This window comes from Phragmites australis, chromosome 3 (assembly GCF_958298935.1).
Source record: "Phragmites australis chromosome 3, lpPhrAust1.1, whole genome shotgun sequence".
Classification (NCBI taxonomy): Eukaryota; Viridiplantae; Streptophyta; class Magnoliopsida; order Poales; family Poaceae; genus Phragmites; species Phragmites australis.
Genome location: NC_084923.1, coordinates 625056 through 637312, shown reverse-complemented (window position 1 = coordinate 637312; position 12257 = coordinate 625056). Strand labels below are relative to the sequence as shown.

The window sequence follows — 12257 nt, the reverse complement described above, 5'->3', positions numbered from 1 at the left end:
AAGTGTGGTTTTAGATTACACATAAACCTTTTTAGATTTTGACTATAAATTATTTTATACGTATTAAGTTTGAATACTTAAAAATAAAGTGAATATATTTGTCTTTAAAAATACAATTTTATGATAATATATTTTTGCTATGTCTTATTAATATATCATAGTATAAAGCAGTAATAAAGTTGTATTTTAGAAACTATATCGATGTTTAAAATGATATTTATTTGTAACCGAAGAAGAGAGTATAACTGATTGATCGATGGATACTTCACTTTTGATGGGCCATTCTGGTTGACTTTTTAGGGATCAAACGTTGGGTGTCAGTCATGCATGGTTTCGTCTATCCTCATATATGTTTGAATACATTGCTCATGTGCTACCGAAAAGTCACTCAATTATTTATTTGTCAATGACATATGGATTCGGATCCACATGTTATTGACACATCTAGTGATAAATAATAGATCGGGCCAATTTTTAGTGCAAATAAGGAATTCTCTATATTCGTTTCTTTAACGAGCCAGTAGTGTCCTCTGATCCTCTTTGTCTGCATTATCCCGTGTTTTTTCTAATCCTTTGCAAGAAAAAGAGAAGAACACTTTTTTTCTCAAGACAAAAGCTGTGCAAGTGGAGAAAAAAATCGATGTGGTGTTTTGCGCTCGATCGTTCTTAATTTCAATAATACGAGACATATTTTATTTTAAAAAAATCTTTAAAGTTAGACTTTGATCATTGTTTTCTCATAAAATATATAGTTTATAGTTACAAAACCAATATAGTGTGAAAGCGTTTTGAAATATGAATCTAATTGTATAATTTTTATACACTAAATATACTTATAATTTGACTAATTATTGATCAAAATATATAAAGTTGGACTTTTTCAAAACAAAACACGGCTTGTATTTTTGAACTGAGGGAGTACAATTTTTCTCTCTCTGTTTTTAACATTCGTGTTGTGTTTCTATTCATCATGGATATCACAATTAGGTTCGAAAATGTAAATATCGAATGGATAAATTCAGTAGAAATAAGGTAATATATACTCTTTCTGTTCAATCGCGCTTCTACAAATTTCTATCTTGTCCTATCCCGTATGCCAGACGCGTCTTCTCACGACAGAACCAACGTGCGTTGTTGAACCATTCTTTATCTTCATGTTCCGGCTATGCGCCTTAATCGTATCTATCTTCCATGGCATTTTCTCCAGCTTTTGTCCTATGTGACTGTAGTTACTGTATGTATCAATTGCGCCATTATTTGGTATCCTATGTTGTTTATTATGACCTTGGCATGAATGCCAAGTGGGTTAATCATGCATGTAATTAGTCCCAAAAAACAAAAAGAGAAGAGGTTAATAATGCATGATATACTATTTGAAACATAAGGTTTTGGACCGATGCGTGGCTGGGAGGTTGCTCTTTTCGATCACTGGCACTTGAGCTCTATGCATGTATAACACCTTCGGCAAGGAGGCGATCAGTCAGGGATACCGTTAGAGATCGTAGATGGATAAGGGACATACCGGCCCCTTATCTATTCCAGCTCTACTCTGTCGTCTTAGGCACCGAGGAAGATCACGTGATTTGGAGGTGGAACAACTCAGGGGAGTACACGGCACGCTCCGCATTCCGGTCCATGTTTCACGGCACAATCCTTCGTGAGAACGCCCACTTGATCTGGGATGCGTGGGCACCGTCCAAAGCCAAGTTCTTCAGGTGGCTTCTGCTCCATGGACGACTTTAGACTGCTGCTAGGAGATGGAGGCACGGACTGCAGACCGATGATTCATGTGCTCACTATGATCAACACGCGGAAACCGTCAAACATCTCTTCGTGTGCGAGAGATGTGGTGGCGCATCCTGGGCGCTCATGCTCCTGCCCAGGGCACACTCTTGAACTGGTGGAGTGAACTGTGCGGGCGTGTGGCTGCACAACATCGCAAAGGACTCGACTCCTTGTTCCTCCTAATCAGCTGGCGCATTTGGCGTTTGCGCAATAATGTTGTCTTCAACAGACAGCCTTGTCACTCTTATTAGGGAGGAGGCTGAAACTTGATGCCAAGCTGGAGCAAAGAACCTCCTCATCCTCCTGCAACACCTGAGTAGCTATGGCGCAGTAGTCCAGCATTCCTTCGCGTTAGCACCTACAGTTGATTTTGCATTTGTTTTAGTTGCTTTCGGGCTCCTAATGTCTAACCAATATTTGATCGTTGTATAAGATACGTTATGTTTTCGCTTACTTAATACAAAGATATGTAGTTTTTCTACGTATTTAAAAATAATAATTCGTTTAGTATTTCCATGAAATCTATACACCTGGACTCCAAAATATCGGTGTAGAGCAGTGATGAGAGAGAGAGAGCAGACAAGGAGGAAGCACATGCAGATCATTATAGTTCACTGGTATTCTTTGGCTGTTTGCATGCAGATGGATGGAAGGTCATATGACTGGCCCCCTGGCCACCTTACATGCCCTACGATTTCAGGGACGATCCAAGTTCCGAGAAGATCGAGTGACATAAATAATGCCACTACAAAAATTCAGATGATGATACGATCCACGGCATCCTCTCAACCCTCTGTTTCAGGGACACTCGAGGCCAAGCCAGCCATTTGTTCACTGTCAGTCAGTCGCTCCAGAGAGAGACGATCCATGCATGCTAGTGTGCTCGATCGCCAGGAAAACACTTTGGGTTTGCTTGGCAGAATGTGAAGTCAAGTGAGTGATCCAAGGGGTGCAGATTGCAGAGCTGCTCTTCTGGACCACTGTTTAGGATCACTAACCAAGTACTACTTCGCTTTACTCTTCTACTCCGTATTAAACTCGAAACTAGTGCTACTGCTATTATTAGCAGTATTATCTTTCACGCGATGATCGTGTGGCGAAGAAGTTGGCTACATGTCAACAAACAGCTAGCACAACTGCACGACTGCCTATGTCGATCATCTGGAAACAAAAATCCCCATTCCCCAGGCACCTTTTGCAAGGCTACACATTACAAGTCGAGGTAATCATCGTCAGGATGCTGCTGCCTGGGAGATGTGAATGGCTCGCCACCAAATTCTTAAAAACAATTAAGATCACCAGGTGTTATGAAAAGGATTATTCAGATAATCAGATCATGCTATAATGATATGCATCTGTGCTTTCCTTGACATTGTAAACAAGTATTTAATGGCAATTTCATTATTATGCATACTCGCATCCGCTGTAAAAATAGTTACAGTCTTACATGAAGAAAAGGCAGGGGGTAGCATCTGAAAGAAAGGGGCACACTCCCTTAATATTGTACACATCAAACTACTACAACGTACTGCTAACTCAGCCTCTTCACTGGTCTCACAAAAATAACTACATTTATCCACAATTAAGGTTGACTCTGTGGCCTGGAATGTAATGATGTAAACGGAGGGTGATCCAAGTAACCATATGAACAACTGACTATCACCCTCCCAGTCAATACAGAAACTAGTATCTTATATTTACTAATTGGAGGCTCTTTTTAGTGTCTCACGTTAATTTAAGAAAATCCTAGAAATTCTCATAAAAAAGCAAAACATCCGACCGTTAAATTAATTGATTGGCTAACTGTAATCATAGATCAACTACCAGACGAAACAACATAAAAAAATTAAAAAACAAATCATAGAGTCTAGCTCTAGGACTACTTCTTGCCTTGCCTTATCTTCCTTTTTTGTTGTTGTAGATGTTATTTGTCCAACAAGATTACGTTAGCAAACTTTAACTTAGTTACGTTAGCGATCAACACACTTTTCCAAATCAATTATAATCAAACATTACAAAATTAAAACAACAGAACGCAAACATATTACGGATTATCACACAGAAATAATATCAAAGAATTTATAATATATTTAAAAATAATAATATGAGATACGGTGACGACATTAATAATAATAATAATTTCAAAAAATCAAGAAACAAATAAAAATCAATTTGCATAACACATAAAATGAAAATTATAAATTAGATCTATTCACAAATAATAAACATGATTCCAATATTATGAACAAAAATTACATTTATATTTTGCATTCTAATATTTAAATATAAATAGTTAATGTATCTTAGCATACAACCATTATTAATATAAATATCTACAATTCAACCGTAAGCTAAATTTTTAGCCTGTGCAGTCGCACAGGTTTATGCACTAGTACCAGATAAAAAGGCATGACATTACAAATAACTATCAATTGGTTAAAATGGGATCATCATATTGAGGCTCGGTGTGTGGGGTCACAGGCTCACAGTTTACCGCATCAGTGTCTTGGTGTGCATCCTCCAGCACCAGCTAGCAAGTTCAGTGTCTTGGTCCGGCTCTGCACTTGATGTTCTCACATGATAATCTGGCATGCATGTCATATTGCCAGCGCACAGAAATAACAGGGCTTGATGATGTCCATCTGCTAAACCAGAAAGTTTGTAAGACTAGCAGTAACAACCAGGATGAAAAGAGGTGTCTGAGCATCAAAGTACATGATGGGATCAATGTTGGCGGATACGTCCAAATTATCACTCATAATTGGGCGCAACCAGTGTGGTGAGAACACACACGCAGTACTGTGTTGTCAGTCTCATGTGTATGGCAGGCAATAGCTCTGCATCACGCTAAAACCATCGCCCTCCTTTTTTGGCAGCTTTAAGCTCCATCACTAATCGTTCCCTCTGAGCCTCTACCTCTGCATACTGCAAGCTCATGTTGAGTAACCGTTCCTTCATATCTCTTAGTTCCCCTTCAAGTTGCAAAATCCTGTTGGCATTACCCTCCTTGACATCTCCACCAGCAGATTGACCCTCGGGCATAGGACTGTACATAAAAAAAAAGATTAATATTGCCACCTTCTTAGTTGAAGGCCAATGAAATATAAAGGACTAGCTCCGGTGGACTCTGTTCTGCAAGTTCAGCAGTGTGGATAATATTACTGTCCCAAACTAACAAGATGATACATCAATGCACAATAGTGGTAATAAACTGACTTCAAAATTTCTGTTAACTAAGAGTGTGTAATCCAACCTCAGCACATGATGCTAAGTTCAATCAAGTTTCTCCTTGTGATATGTAAAACTAATTTCAAGTCAACTCACAAGGTCCAGCTCACATGAAGGAGCAGTTCAGATAGGGTGAGAATTGAGCACATAAGGCAATGAATAAAAGATTACACAAGCTTACATCAGACTGAAAAATAAAAGCACTTGAATTTGATGAATTGCCATAAGAAAAGGAGGGCTCTTTACTGGCACACCATTACCTACCCAACCTAATCAGCTGATATATATTGCAGAGTGCAGTTGCCTTGCAGGATTGCCAAATTTCAATTTTCAATTTAAAGGTTAAATGAAAAATTTATACAAAGAAAAGGCATACTTTCTGGACGTTTACTTGCCAATTCGTTGGTTGACTCTAGTCATGTAGACTGACTCGTTAGTCTAACAAAAACAGAACAGAATAGCGACTTACACCATTTCTATGTATAGTTAACATCTCATAGGACACATTTAGGTTTGGAATAAAAGGGATACCTTTTTTGTTGAGCCCTGTACATCTTATTTTCCTCCAATGCTTCTGCAAGCTTAGTTTCCAGTAATTGAATTTTTGACTCAATGGCTGCCTGATCACCTCCTCCAATCTCCTGCAAATACAAGGAAATACAAGACATAAGCAGATAGGAACATCAATAAGGTGAGATTGTTTAATCATCACAGTAGGTATTTTATATGGCTAACCTGCTTTCCAAGGTTCTCTTCTTTAATGTGGGACATTTGCTCGAACCCCATTTCCATAAGTTGAATTCTCCTGGTAAGATCCTCATTTTCCTGCTCGAGAGATTGTATCTTCCTCTGGTACTCGCTATTTGATCTCTTGATCCTACTAAGTTCGTTCTTTAGTTCTGCTTCATGTACATGTGATGCTTCCGATGCTGATAGATTACTCTCCAACCTCACGAGCTTTGCCTGCATAGCTATTCTGCTTCGTCTTTCTTCTTCACCATTTTTCAAAGTCTCCTGCATGTCGGAAATTTTATCTGTTAGCATAGCCTTCTGTGCTTTTAGTTCTTCGCATTCCTCAGTCATCGAACGCAGAAGCTCCTCCAATTTTCCTTTTTCGAACTTAGACTCATCAAGAGAACTCTGAAGTTTGAAAACTTCATCTTGAAGATTCATTATTTTCTGGACCTGCAGTTTCAGACCAGATACTTCTTCCAGCATTTGCTGCTTCTCATAATCACTGGATTTAAGCTTCAATTCTAGTTCATTAGAAGTCTTCCTTAACATATCTTCGTTAGATTTAGCAGCTTCCATCAACTTTTTCATATGTTCAGCATCTGCTGTCAACATCTCCTCACTCTGTTTGGAGGCATTAAGGGAATCAACCAACCCTTTAATTTTACTTTTAGACTCCTTACGAAGCTCTTCCAATTGAGACTCATAATGTCTCAATTGCGCACTGACATCTTGGAGATTGGACTCAAGTTTAGCCTTGTCTGCTCGCAGGACAGATACCTCTCGAATAGCATCCAGTGTGGCATTTTCTTGCTCCTCGTGTGTGGAGGGGACATGTGCAGTGAGGCTGATGACCTGCCTCTCAAGATTCTCTACTTCAAGAGTCTTTTCATTCTTGATCTTATTTAGCAAGAAATGTGCGTGATTTATTCTTTCTTCTTGTTCCATGTGCTCCTGGAATATACTCTCCAGTTCTGACAATAAAGATTGCTCTTTAGAAGAAAACTCCTTCTGTAGTGAAGAAAACTTTGCCTCAAGGAATTCCACTGTTTTACTAAAATCAAAGTTCCTTTTTTTCGACTCGTCCAGTTCCTGCTCTTTTTGCGTAAGATGACCATGCAATTCCAACTTCTGCTTCTTCAGATCAGCAGTTAGATTCTGAAGAGAACTGCACTCTTCAATAAGGCTCTCAATCGTAGACTGTAGTTTAGAATTAGATCTTCTCAGAACTTCAGAATCATCCTGTGCTTCTGACAATCTTCTTTGAGCTTCTTGTTGTTTCTGCTTAAATTCAAGCCTTTGAGTTTCCATCTCGGATTGCTGCCGCTCTACTTTATCTTTGAGATTGATGATAAGTGATCTGGAGTCATGCATCTGCAGCTCGCTGGACTCCTTTTCATTTGTCAGGTAAGTCAATTGAGCTTCCAGTCCCGATATCCGTTCCGACAACTCTATGTTTTCCTGTTCCAGCTCCGATATATGCAACTCTAGTTCAGATTTGCAGCTCTCTAGCTCAATTATCTTTTTCTCAAGAACCTTATTGGCCGAAACATGGGCATCTATACTGGTGGAAAGCACAAGGATATCTTGCCGCACTTCATCCAAGCATTTAGAAGTGATGATGCTTTCTTTAAGTGACGCGGACAGGCGTTCCTCAAGTTGATTCTTCTCTGCCTGAATTTCAGAAATAAAATTTTCCATTTCAACTTTGGAACGTCGCAGGTTATCATTTTCCTGTTGTTGTAGTTCAAACCTAGCCTTCAGCACATCTGTCTCAGGTTCAGTATCCTCTAGATCTGCTCTTCTATATTGGTACTTTCTTGTATCACCAGATTCGCCAACTTCCAGTTCTGTAGGATGGAAACTGTCAATCTTCTTTCTCAGCTCAGCTAACTCAAAATTTCTTTGTGCCAGATCTTCTTGGCTCTTGCGGAACTTTTCTTCTAGCTCACAGGTTTGAGACCTAAAATTTAGCAGCTTCAGCTCAAGGTCAGCACATTTTCTCTGTAATTCATCTGCATTAGACATTGATGCCTCAGCGAAACTGCCATTTTGTAACATTTCCTTTTTCCTAAGTTCCTCCTCCAGTTGATGTATCCGTGATGTAAGTTTTTTAAATTGCAGCTCATTGTTGTTCGAAATACGAGGAACCTGCCCTTTTGGCAGCCCACTTTCTTTCAGCTTATATATAAGCTCCAAATTTTCATCTGTTAGTTCAGAACAGTCCTTCTCAAGCTCTTGTATTTTAGCCCTTAACATTTCATTTTCTTTCTCTAATTCAAGATAAACACCATTGGAACCTGCACCACCTGCATTTTCAATGTTAAGAACACGATCCAATTTCTCCCTCAGCATTGTGATTTCATCCTCTTTCACTGACAGTTTCCTAGTCCACAATGTGTCTTCTTTGCCTAAAAATCCATTTTCAGGATCATCAATCTCCTTGACCTTAGAACTCTTAGATATTTCTACTCTCTGTTCTTCTATGGTCTCCTCCAGTTCCTGAAGAATAGAAACAAGCTCTATATTTGCCTCTTGAGTCTTGTTTAGTTGTACGGTTAAGTTTGCATTTGATTCTTTCAGAAATTTCACCTCATCTTCAAGTTCCTTCTGCACGTCTATCCAGTCTGTGCGTTTAGAGGTTCCTGTAATTGTTTGTCGTGTGTTTATATCTTGTAGGGATGACTTCAATTCTTCAATTTCATGCCTATAGGAGTCCCGTTCAGCTTGTGCAGCAGACAGTTCAACTGCTAGCTCAGCCTGTTGCTTTGATTTCTCAGAACATTCCTTCTTCAGCATCTCTAGATCAGCCTTCAACTTGCGAGAATGTCGTTCCCACATTTTTGCCTCATCACGGAGTTCCTCGATTGTTTCTTCAGCAGCTTCAAGAAGATCTTTAGATGACTCAGATGCCCCTATCGATAACTGACCAAGGCCATTTGCAAACGCTTTTGGAGTACTCCCTTGCAGCACATTTAGACCTGAAGCCCGAGAACTGAAAGATGAATTGTTGGATCTAAATCCATCATCACCGCGGCCAGCACTAACATAACTAACGTAGGAACTAGCAGAATCCTGCCTTCCCACATAAACTCCTCCATTAGGGTTGTCTCTAGGAGAGAAGTTTGTTCTATCCACAGTACTATCTCCAGAATTAGAACTCCGGTGGGACCCTGACGCTGAGAAACTCGTTTCCTGGGGAAAAAAAGAACAAGGAAACGCATGAACACATAATTTTAGATAATGGAAGTAGAACTCCAGACCTCTGCACCAACTATGGATGCACACAGCCATGAACACATAATACTTTAATATAGCATGGCACATAACCAAAGTTATTGTCCCTTCTTGATTGTGAAATTGCAGTCCATATAAAAATATACCCACATTCGTGAAGTTTGCTAGAGTTGCCATACCAAAAAAAAAAACCTACTTAAAAAGCTTTTAGTGGTAGTGGTCAATATGGTAGGTTCACCCAATTCCACCTTGGACGATCTTCTGTCGGTTTATACATATATGCAGGTCATGTGCCATTTAGGAACCTCTGTGGAGGATGGGATCATATGCGCATAGTTGTACTCATGTGGTTTCTAGAATGACTTTTGTGGCCTGCTGATCACTAGCGAATTTTATATGTTATTCCCTGATTTATGAATAGGTCACCGAGTAGAGTTTAGAACTTGTGTAGCTTTTATGTGAGATCTGGACATCCGGCGATTAGAAAAGCAATTAAATATTTTGGCTACTGGCTTGCAGAAAAAGATCCGCAGGCAGGTCCCCTTTAATTTCCTTCCAGGGTATGTCATTCAAATCAAAATGGGGTGTTCTAACTGTAATGAAGTAGCTTGATTGTAAAGACATGGAACCCATAGCATTGGCGCCTACATGTTCAGCTGTAATATATCTAATTAACAGTTCCAGTGGAATGATAGATATTAAGGCATCAGAAACAGTCGAATTATATGTCACGATGGAGGGGGGGGGGGGGGGAAGCTTGGGACAGAGCAAATCGTTCTAAACGGTGGCATACCCGGTTTCCAGGTTCATCCTGATAAGTAGTTCCGGCTAAATGATTTTCTGATGAAGAACGAACACCTCTGTTGAACATGTTATCAGAGCCATCTGACCTGTTGTCCACATCATCGTTGGTTGGACTATGGTCCTCAAGATGAGGAGACATGTCCTTCCACGATCTCACACCACTGCATAGAAATGGGAGACTATCAAAATTTAAGATTTAAAGGAAGCAAAAACAGAATAGAATCTCCCAAGAATGAAATACTGAAGCTTCAGATTAGTTACCTCAACTTAGACTTTGTGCCAAGACATTGAACCTTAAGCTGCACAGGAGGAAAAAAATGAATGTTAACATAAGCAGAAAGCATGCCACTGTGATGCCCTGCTAAGTAGCAAGTATGAAACAGGAACCTATATGGCTGTGCAAATCATGTAAGCAATGACCAGATGGTCTTTTAAAGAGGAAAAAGTATAAATACCTCAACTTACCTGTAAAACTGTTCCAGAGTTGCATCTCTTCAGTGGCAAAGAGATAGCAGTTGGATCCACTAAATTGAGAAAATTAGCCAGATTTAGGAAAATCTCCCCAAGGATACCAGTTTTTATTGATCCCTGCAACATGAGAGTTGTTGGTACTGACACAATGGCATAGCTCAGCAACAGAAATAGGAGAGACTAGTTCACATATAGATGAAGATAAGTCTTGAGATTGAAACAGAAACTGAAAGTCAAAGCATAGCTAAGCTGGTAAATATCCATACCACAGAAACAACAATCTTGTACTGGCACTCTTCAAATTCTTTTGAGACTTCATCCTTGGAAAACCATATTGGTTCCAGTATGGTGTCAGGCCATTGGCATATTCCAATTCGAGAAGCTACTTTACTGGACTTAGCGATTGTTTTTCCAGTATCCACTGAGACTATTGAAAGGAAGAGCCTATCTGATACTGCAGGAACCTGTCAAACACAAATTGACCAGGGATCATAAAATTAGCGAACAGTGCAGCACCTATACTGCAGAAAATGCATCTGAAATTGGAACGAGTTATATAAGAGGAAATGTAAAGTGAATTTCTCACAGGAGAACAACTAGCTGTGCACTTTGAACAGTGCAACATCCCCCCTTATTAGGGCATGCTTAAAATGAACACAAGTGACCTTTTTTTTTTCTTTCAAAAAAGCGGCATTGGCAGGTGAGGCACCAACCAACAGGGAGTTCTAAGAGGGACAAGAGTACAGCTAATGAGATATATTTAGCGGAAAACAAACCCCACAATCCTTGAGCTAATTGAATTGCAAAAATTGCCCACTTGCATCACATCTCAATTTGAGCTTGTCACTAACTAGACGAGATGACCATCGGAATTGCACATGAGGAACTAAAGTAGTAGAACACGCCCTTTTAGTACTGAATCGAGGTTCCTCAGTATGGGGCATAACCAAATAAACAAGGCATCTGTAATATTGAGTATCAATCCACGTTAATGTATGTTCAACAAGAAGCGATGCGGAGTCTTGATAGTATCGTGAGCAATCCCCAGATCAACGAAATAAGGAAAGCGATTGCTCAAGAGAATGCTGTTGAGGTGTTACAGACGCAGGGAAAGTTGACAACTTTGGCTACTGGCAGGGAGATTCGCATGGCGCTGGGTGGCAGGGGAGAAATCCCCAAAACAGCTGCCTTTTACAGCAGCAACAAGCACAAGGGCATGAATCGTAAGCTTGTGCGGAGAGAGGTAGCCGGAGGGAGAGGGAGGGGTCTGACCTGGACGGCGCGGAAGTTTGAGAACCTGAAGTCGAAGCGCTCGCCGACCCGGTCCGACGACCGGTGGCGGTGCAGCTTGAACATCCCCGCCTTGTGTCAGCAGCCGCAGGCGGTGGCGGAATCTCCACCCGGCCGGCGGCAACTCTCCCTCCGCTTCCTCCTCAAGGCGAACCCCCCAGATTGGGTGCCGCTGTTGTTGACCTCCGCGGTAGGGCGGAAATCATTACGCGGAACAGTGCAGGAAAAGGAGAGGAATCTTAGGAAGCGGAGAAACCAACCCCGGTCATGGACCTGGGCTGGGCGAACGAGGGGAAATGGAGGTGCGTTTTCCTTGACGACTTTTTCTTTTCTTGCTGCTGCGGGTGCTCTAATTAATTAATTAACTAACCATCTCGCTAATAAAGCAGCAGCAGCTGCAGCTGTTTTTGTGCTTTGCGAGATTTGTAAGCGACGCCGTTTGTCCATTTGCGCCGCGGCGTAGTTCGTCGGGTGGTGGTGGCCTGGTAACCAGCTGGTGCTCTAGCTCTAGCCGCGGCATAGTGCCATCCGCCTCCGCCTCCGCCTGGCCTGCTTGCTTAGCTGCTTCTGCCGAAAAGAATTACCTTGGATTGGAGAGATTGTTGGTTTTCTTGTCGCAATTAACCCGGCCAGGATGTGCTAAACAAACAGTACAGTACTAGTAACTGCACCTGTTAAATCTCAGAGTTCTGTACTGGCACTAGCCATCA

General features: G+C 40.7%; 1 protein-coding gene across 2 annotated transcripts; it reads right to left on the bottom strand.

The window, feature by feature from the left end:
* Positions 1–3974: 3974 nt before the first annotated feature.
* Positions 3975–11885, bottom strand: LOC133911359 (uncharacterized). Of its 2 annotated transcripts, XR_009908646.1 has the most exons (9): positions 11530–11885; positions 10524–10721; positions 10252–10374; positions 10048–10085; positions 9776–9947; positions 5749–8940; positions 5545–5654; positions 4501–4831; positions 3975–4427 (listed from the first exon to the last, which is right to left on the bottom strand). XR_009908646.1 is itself a non-coding variant. In XM_062353569.1 (8 exons), the coding sequence occupies exons 1-8, from the start codon at positions 11611–11613 to the stop codon at positions 4633–4635; spliced, it is 4116 nt and encodes a 1371-aa protein (XP_062209553.1). In that variant the 5' UTR covers positions 11614–11885; the 3' UTR covers positions 3975–4632. The 2 variants fall into 2 exon arrangements, 1 of the variants encoding a protein (XP_062209553.1); XM_062353569.1 differs by having other exon boundaries at positions 3975–4831.
* Positions 11886–12257: the final 372 nt, after the last annotated feature.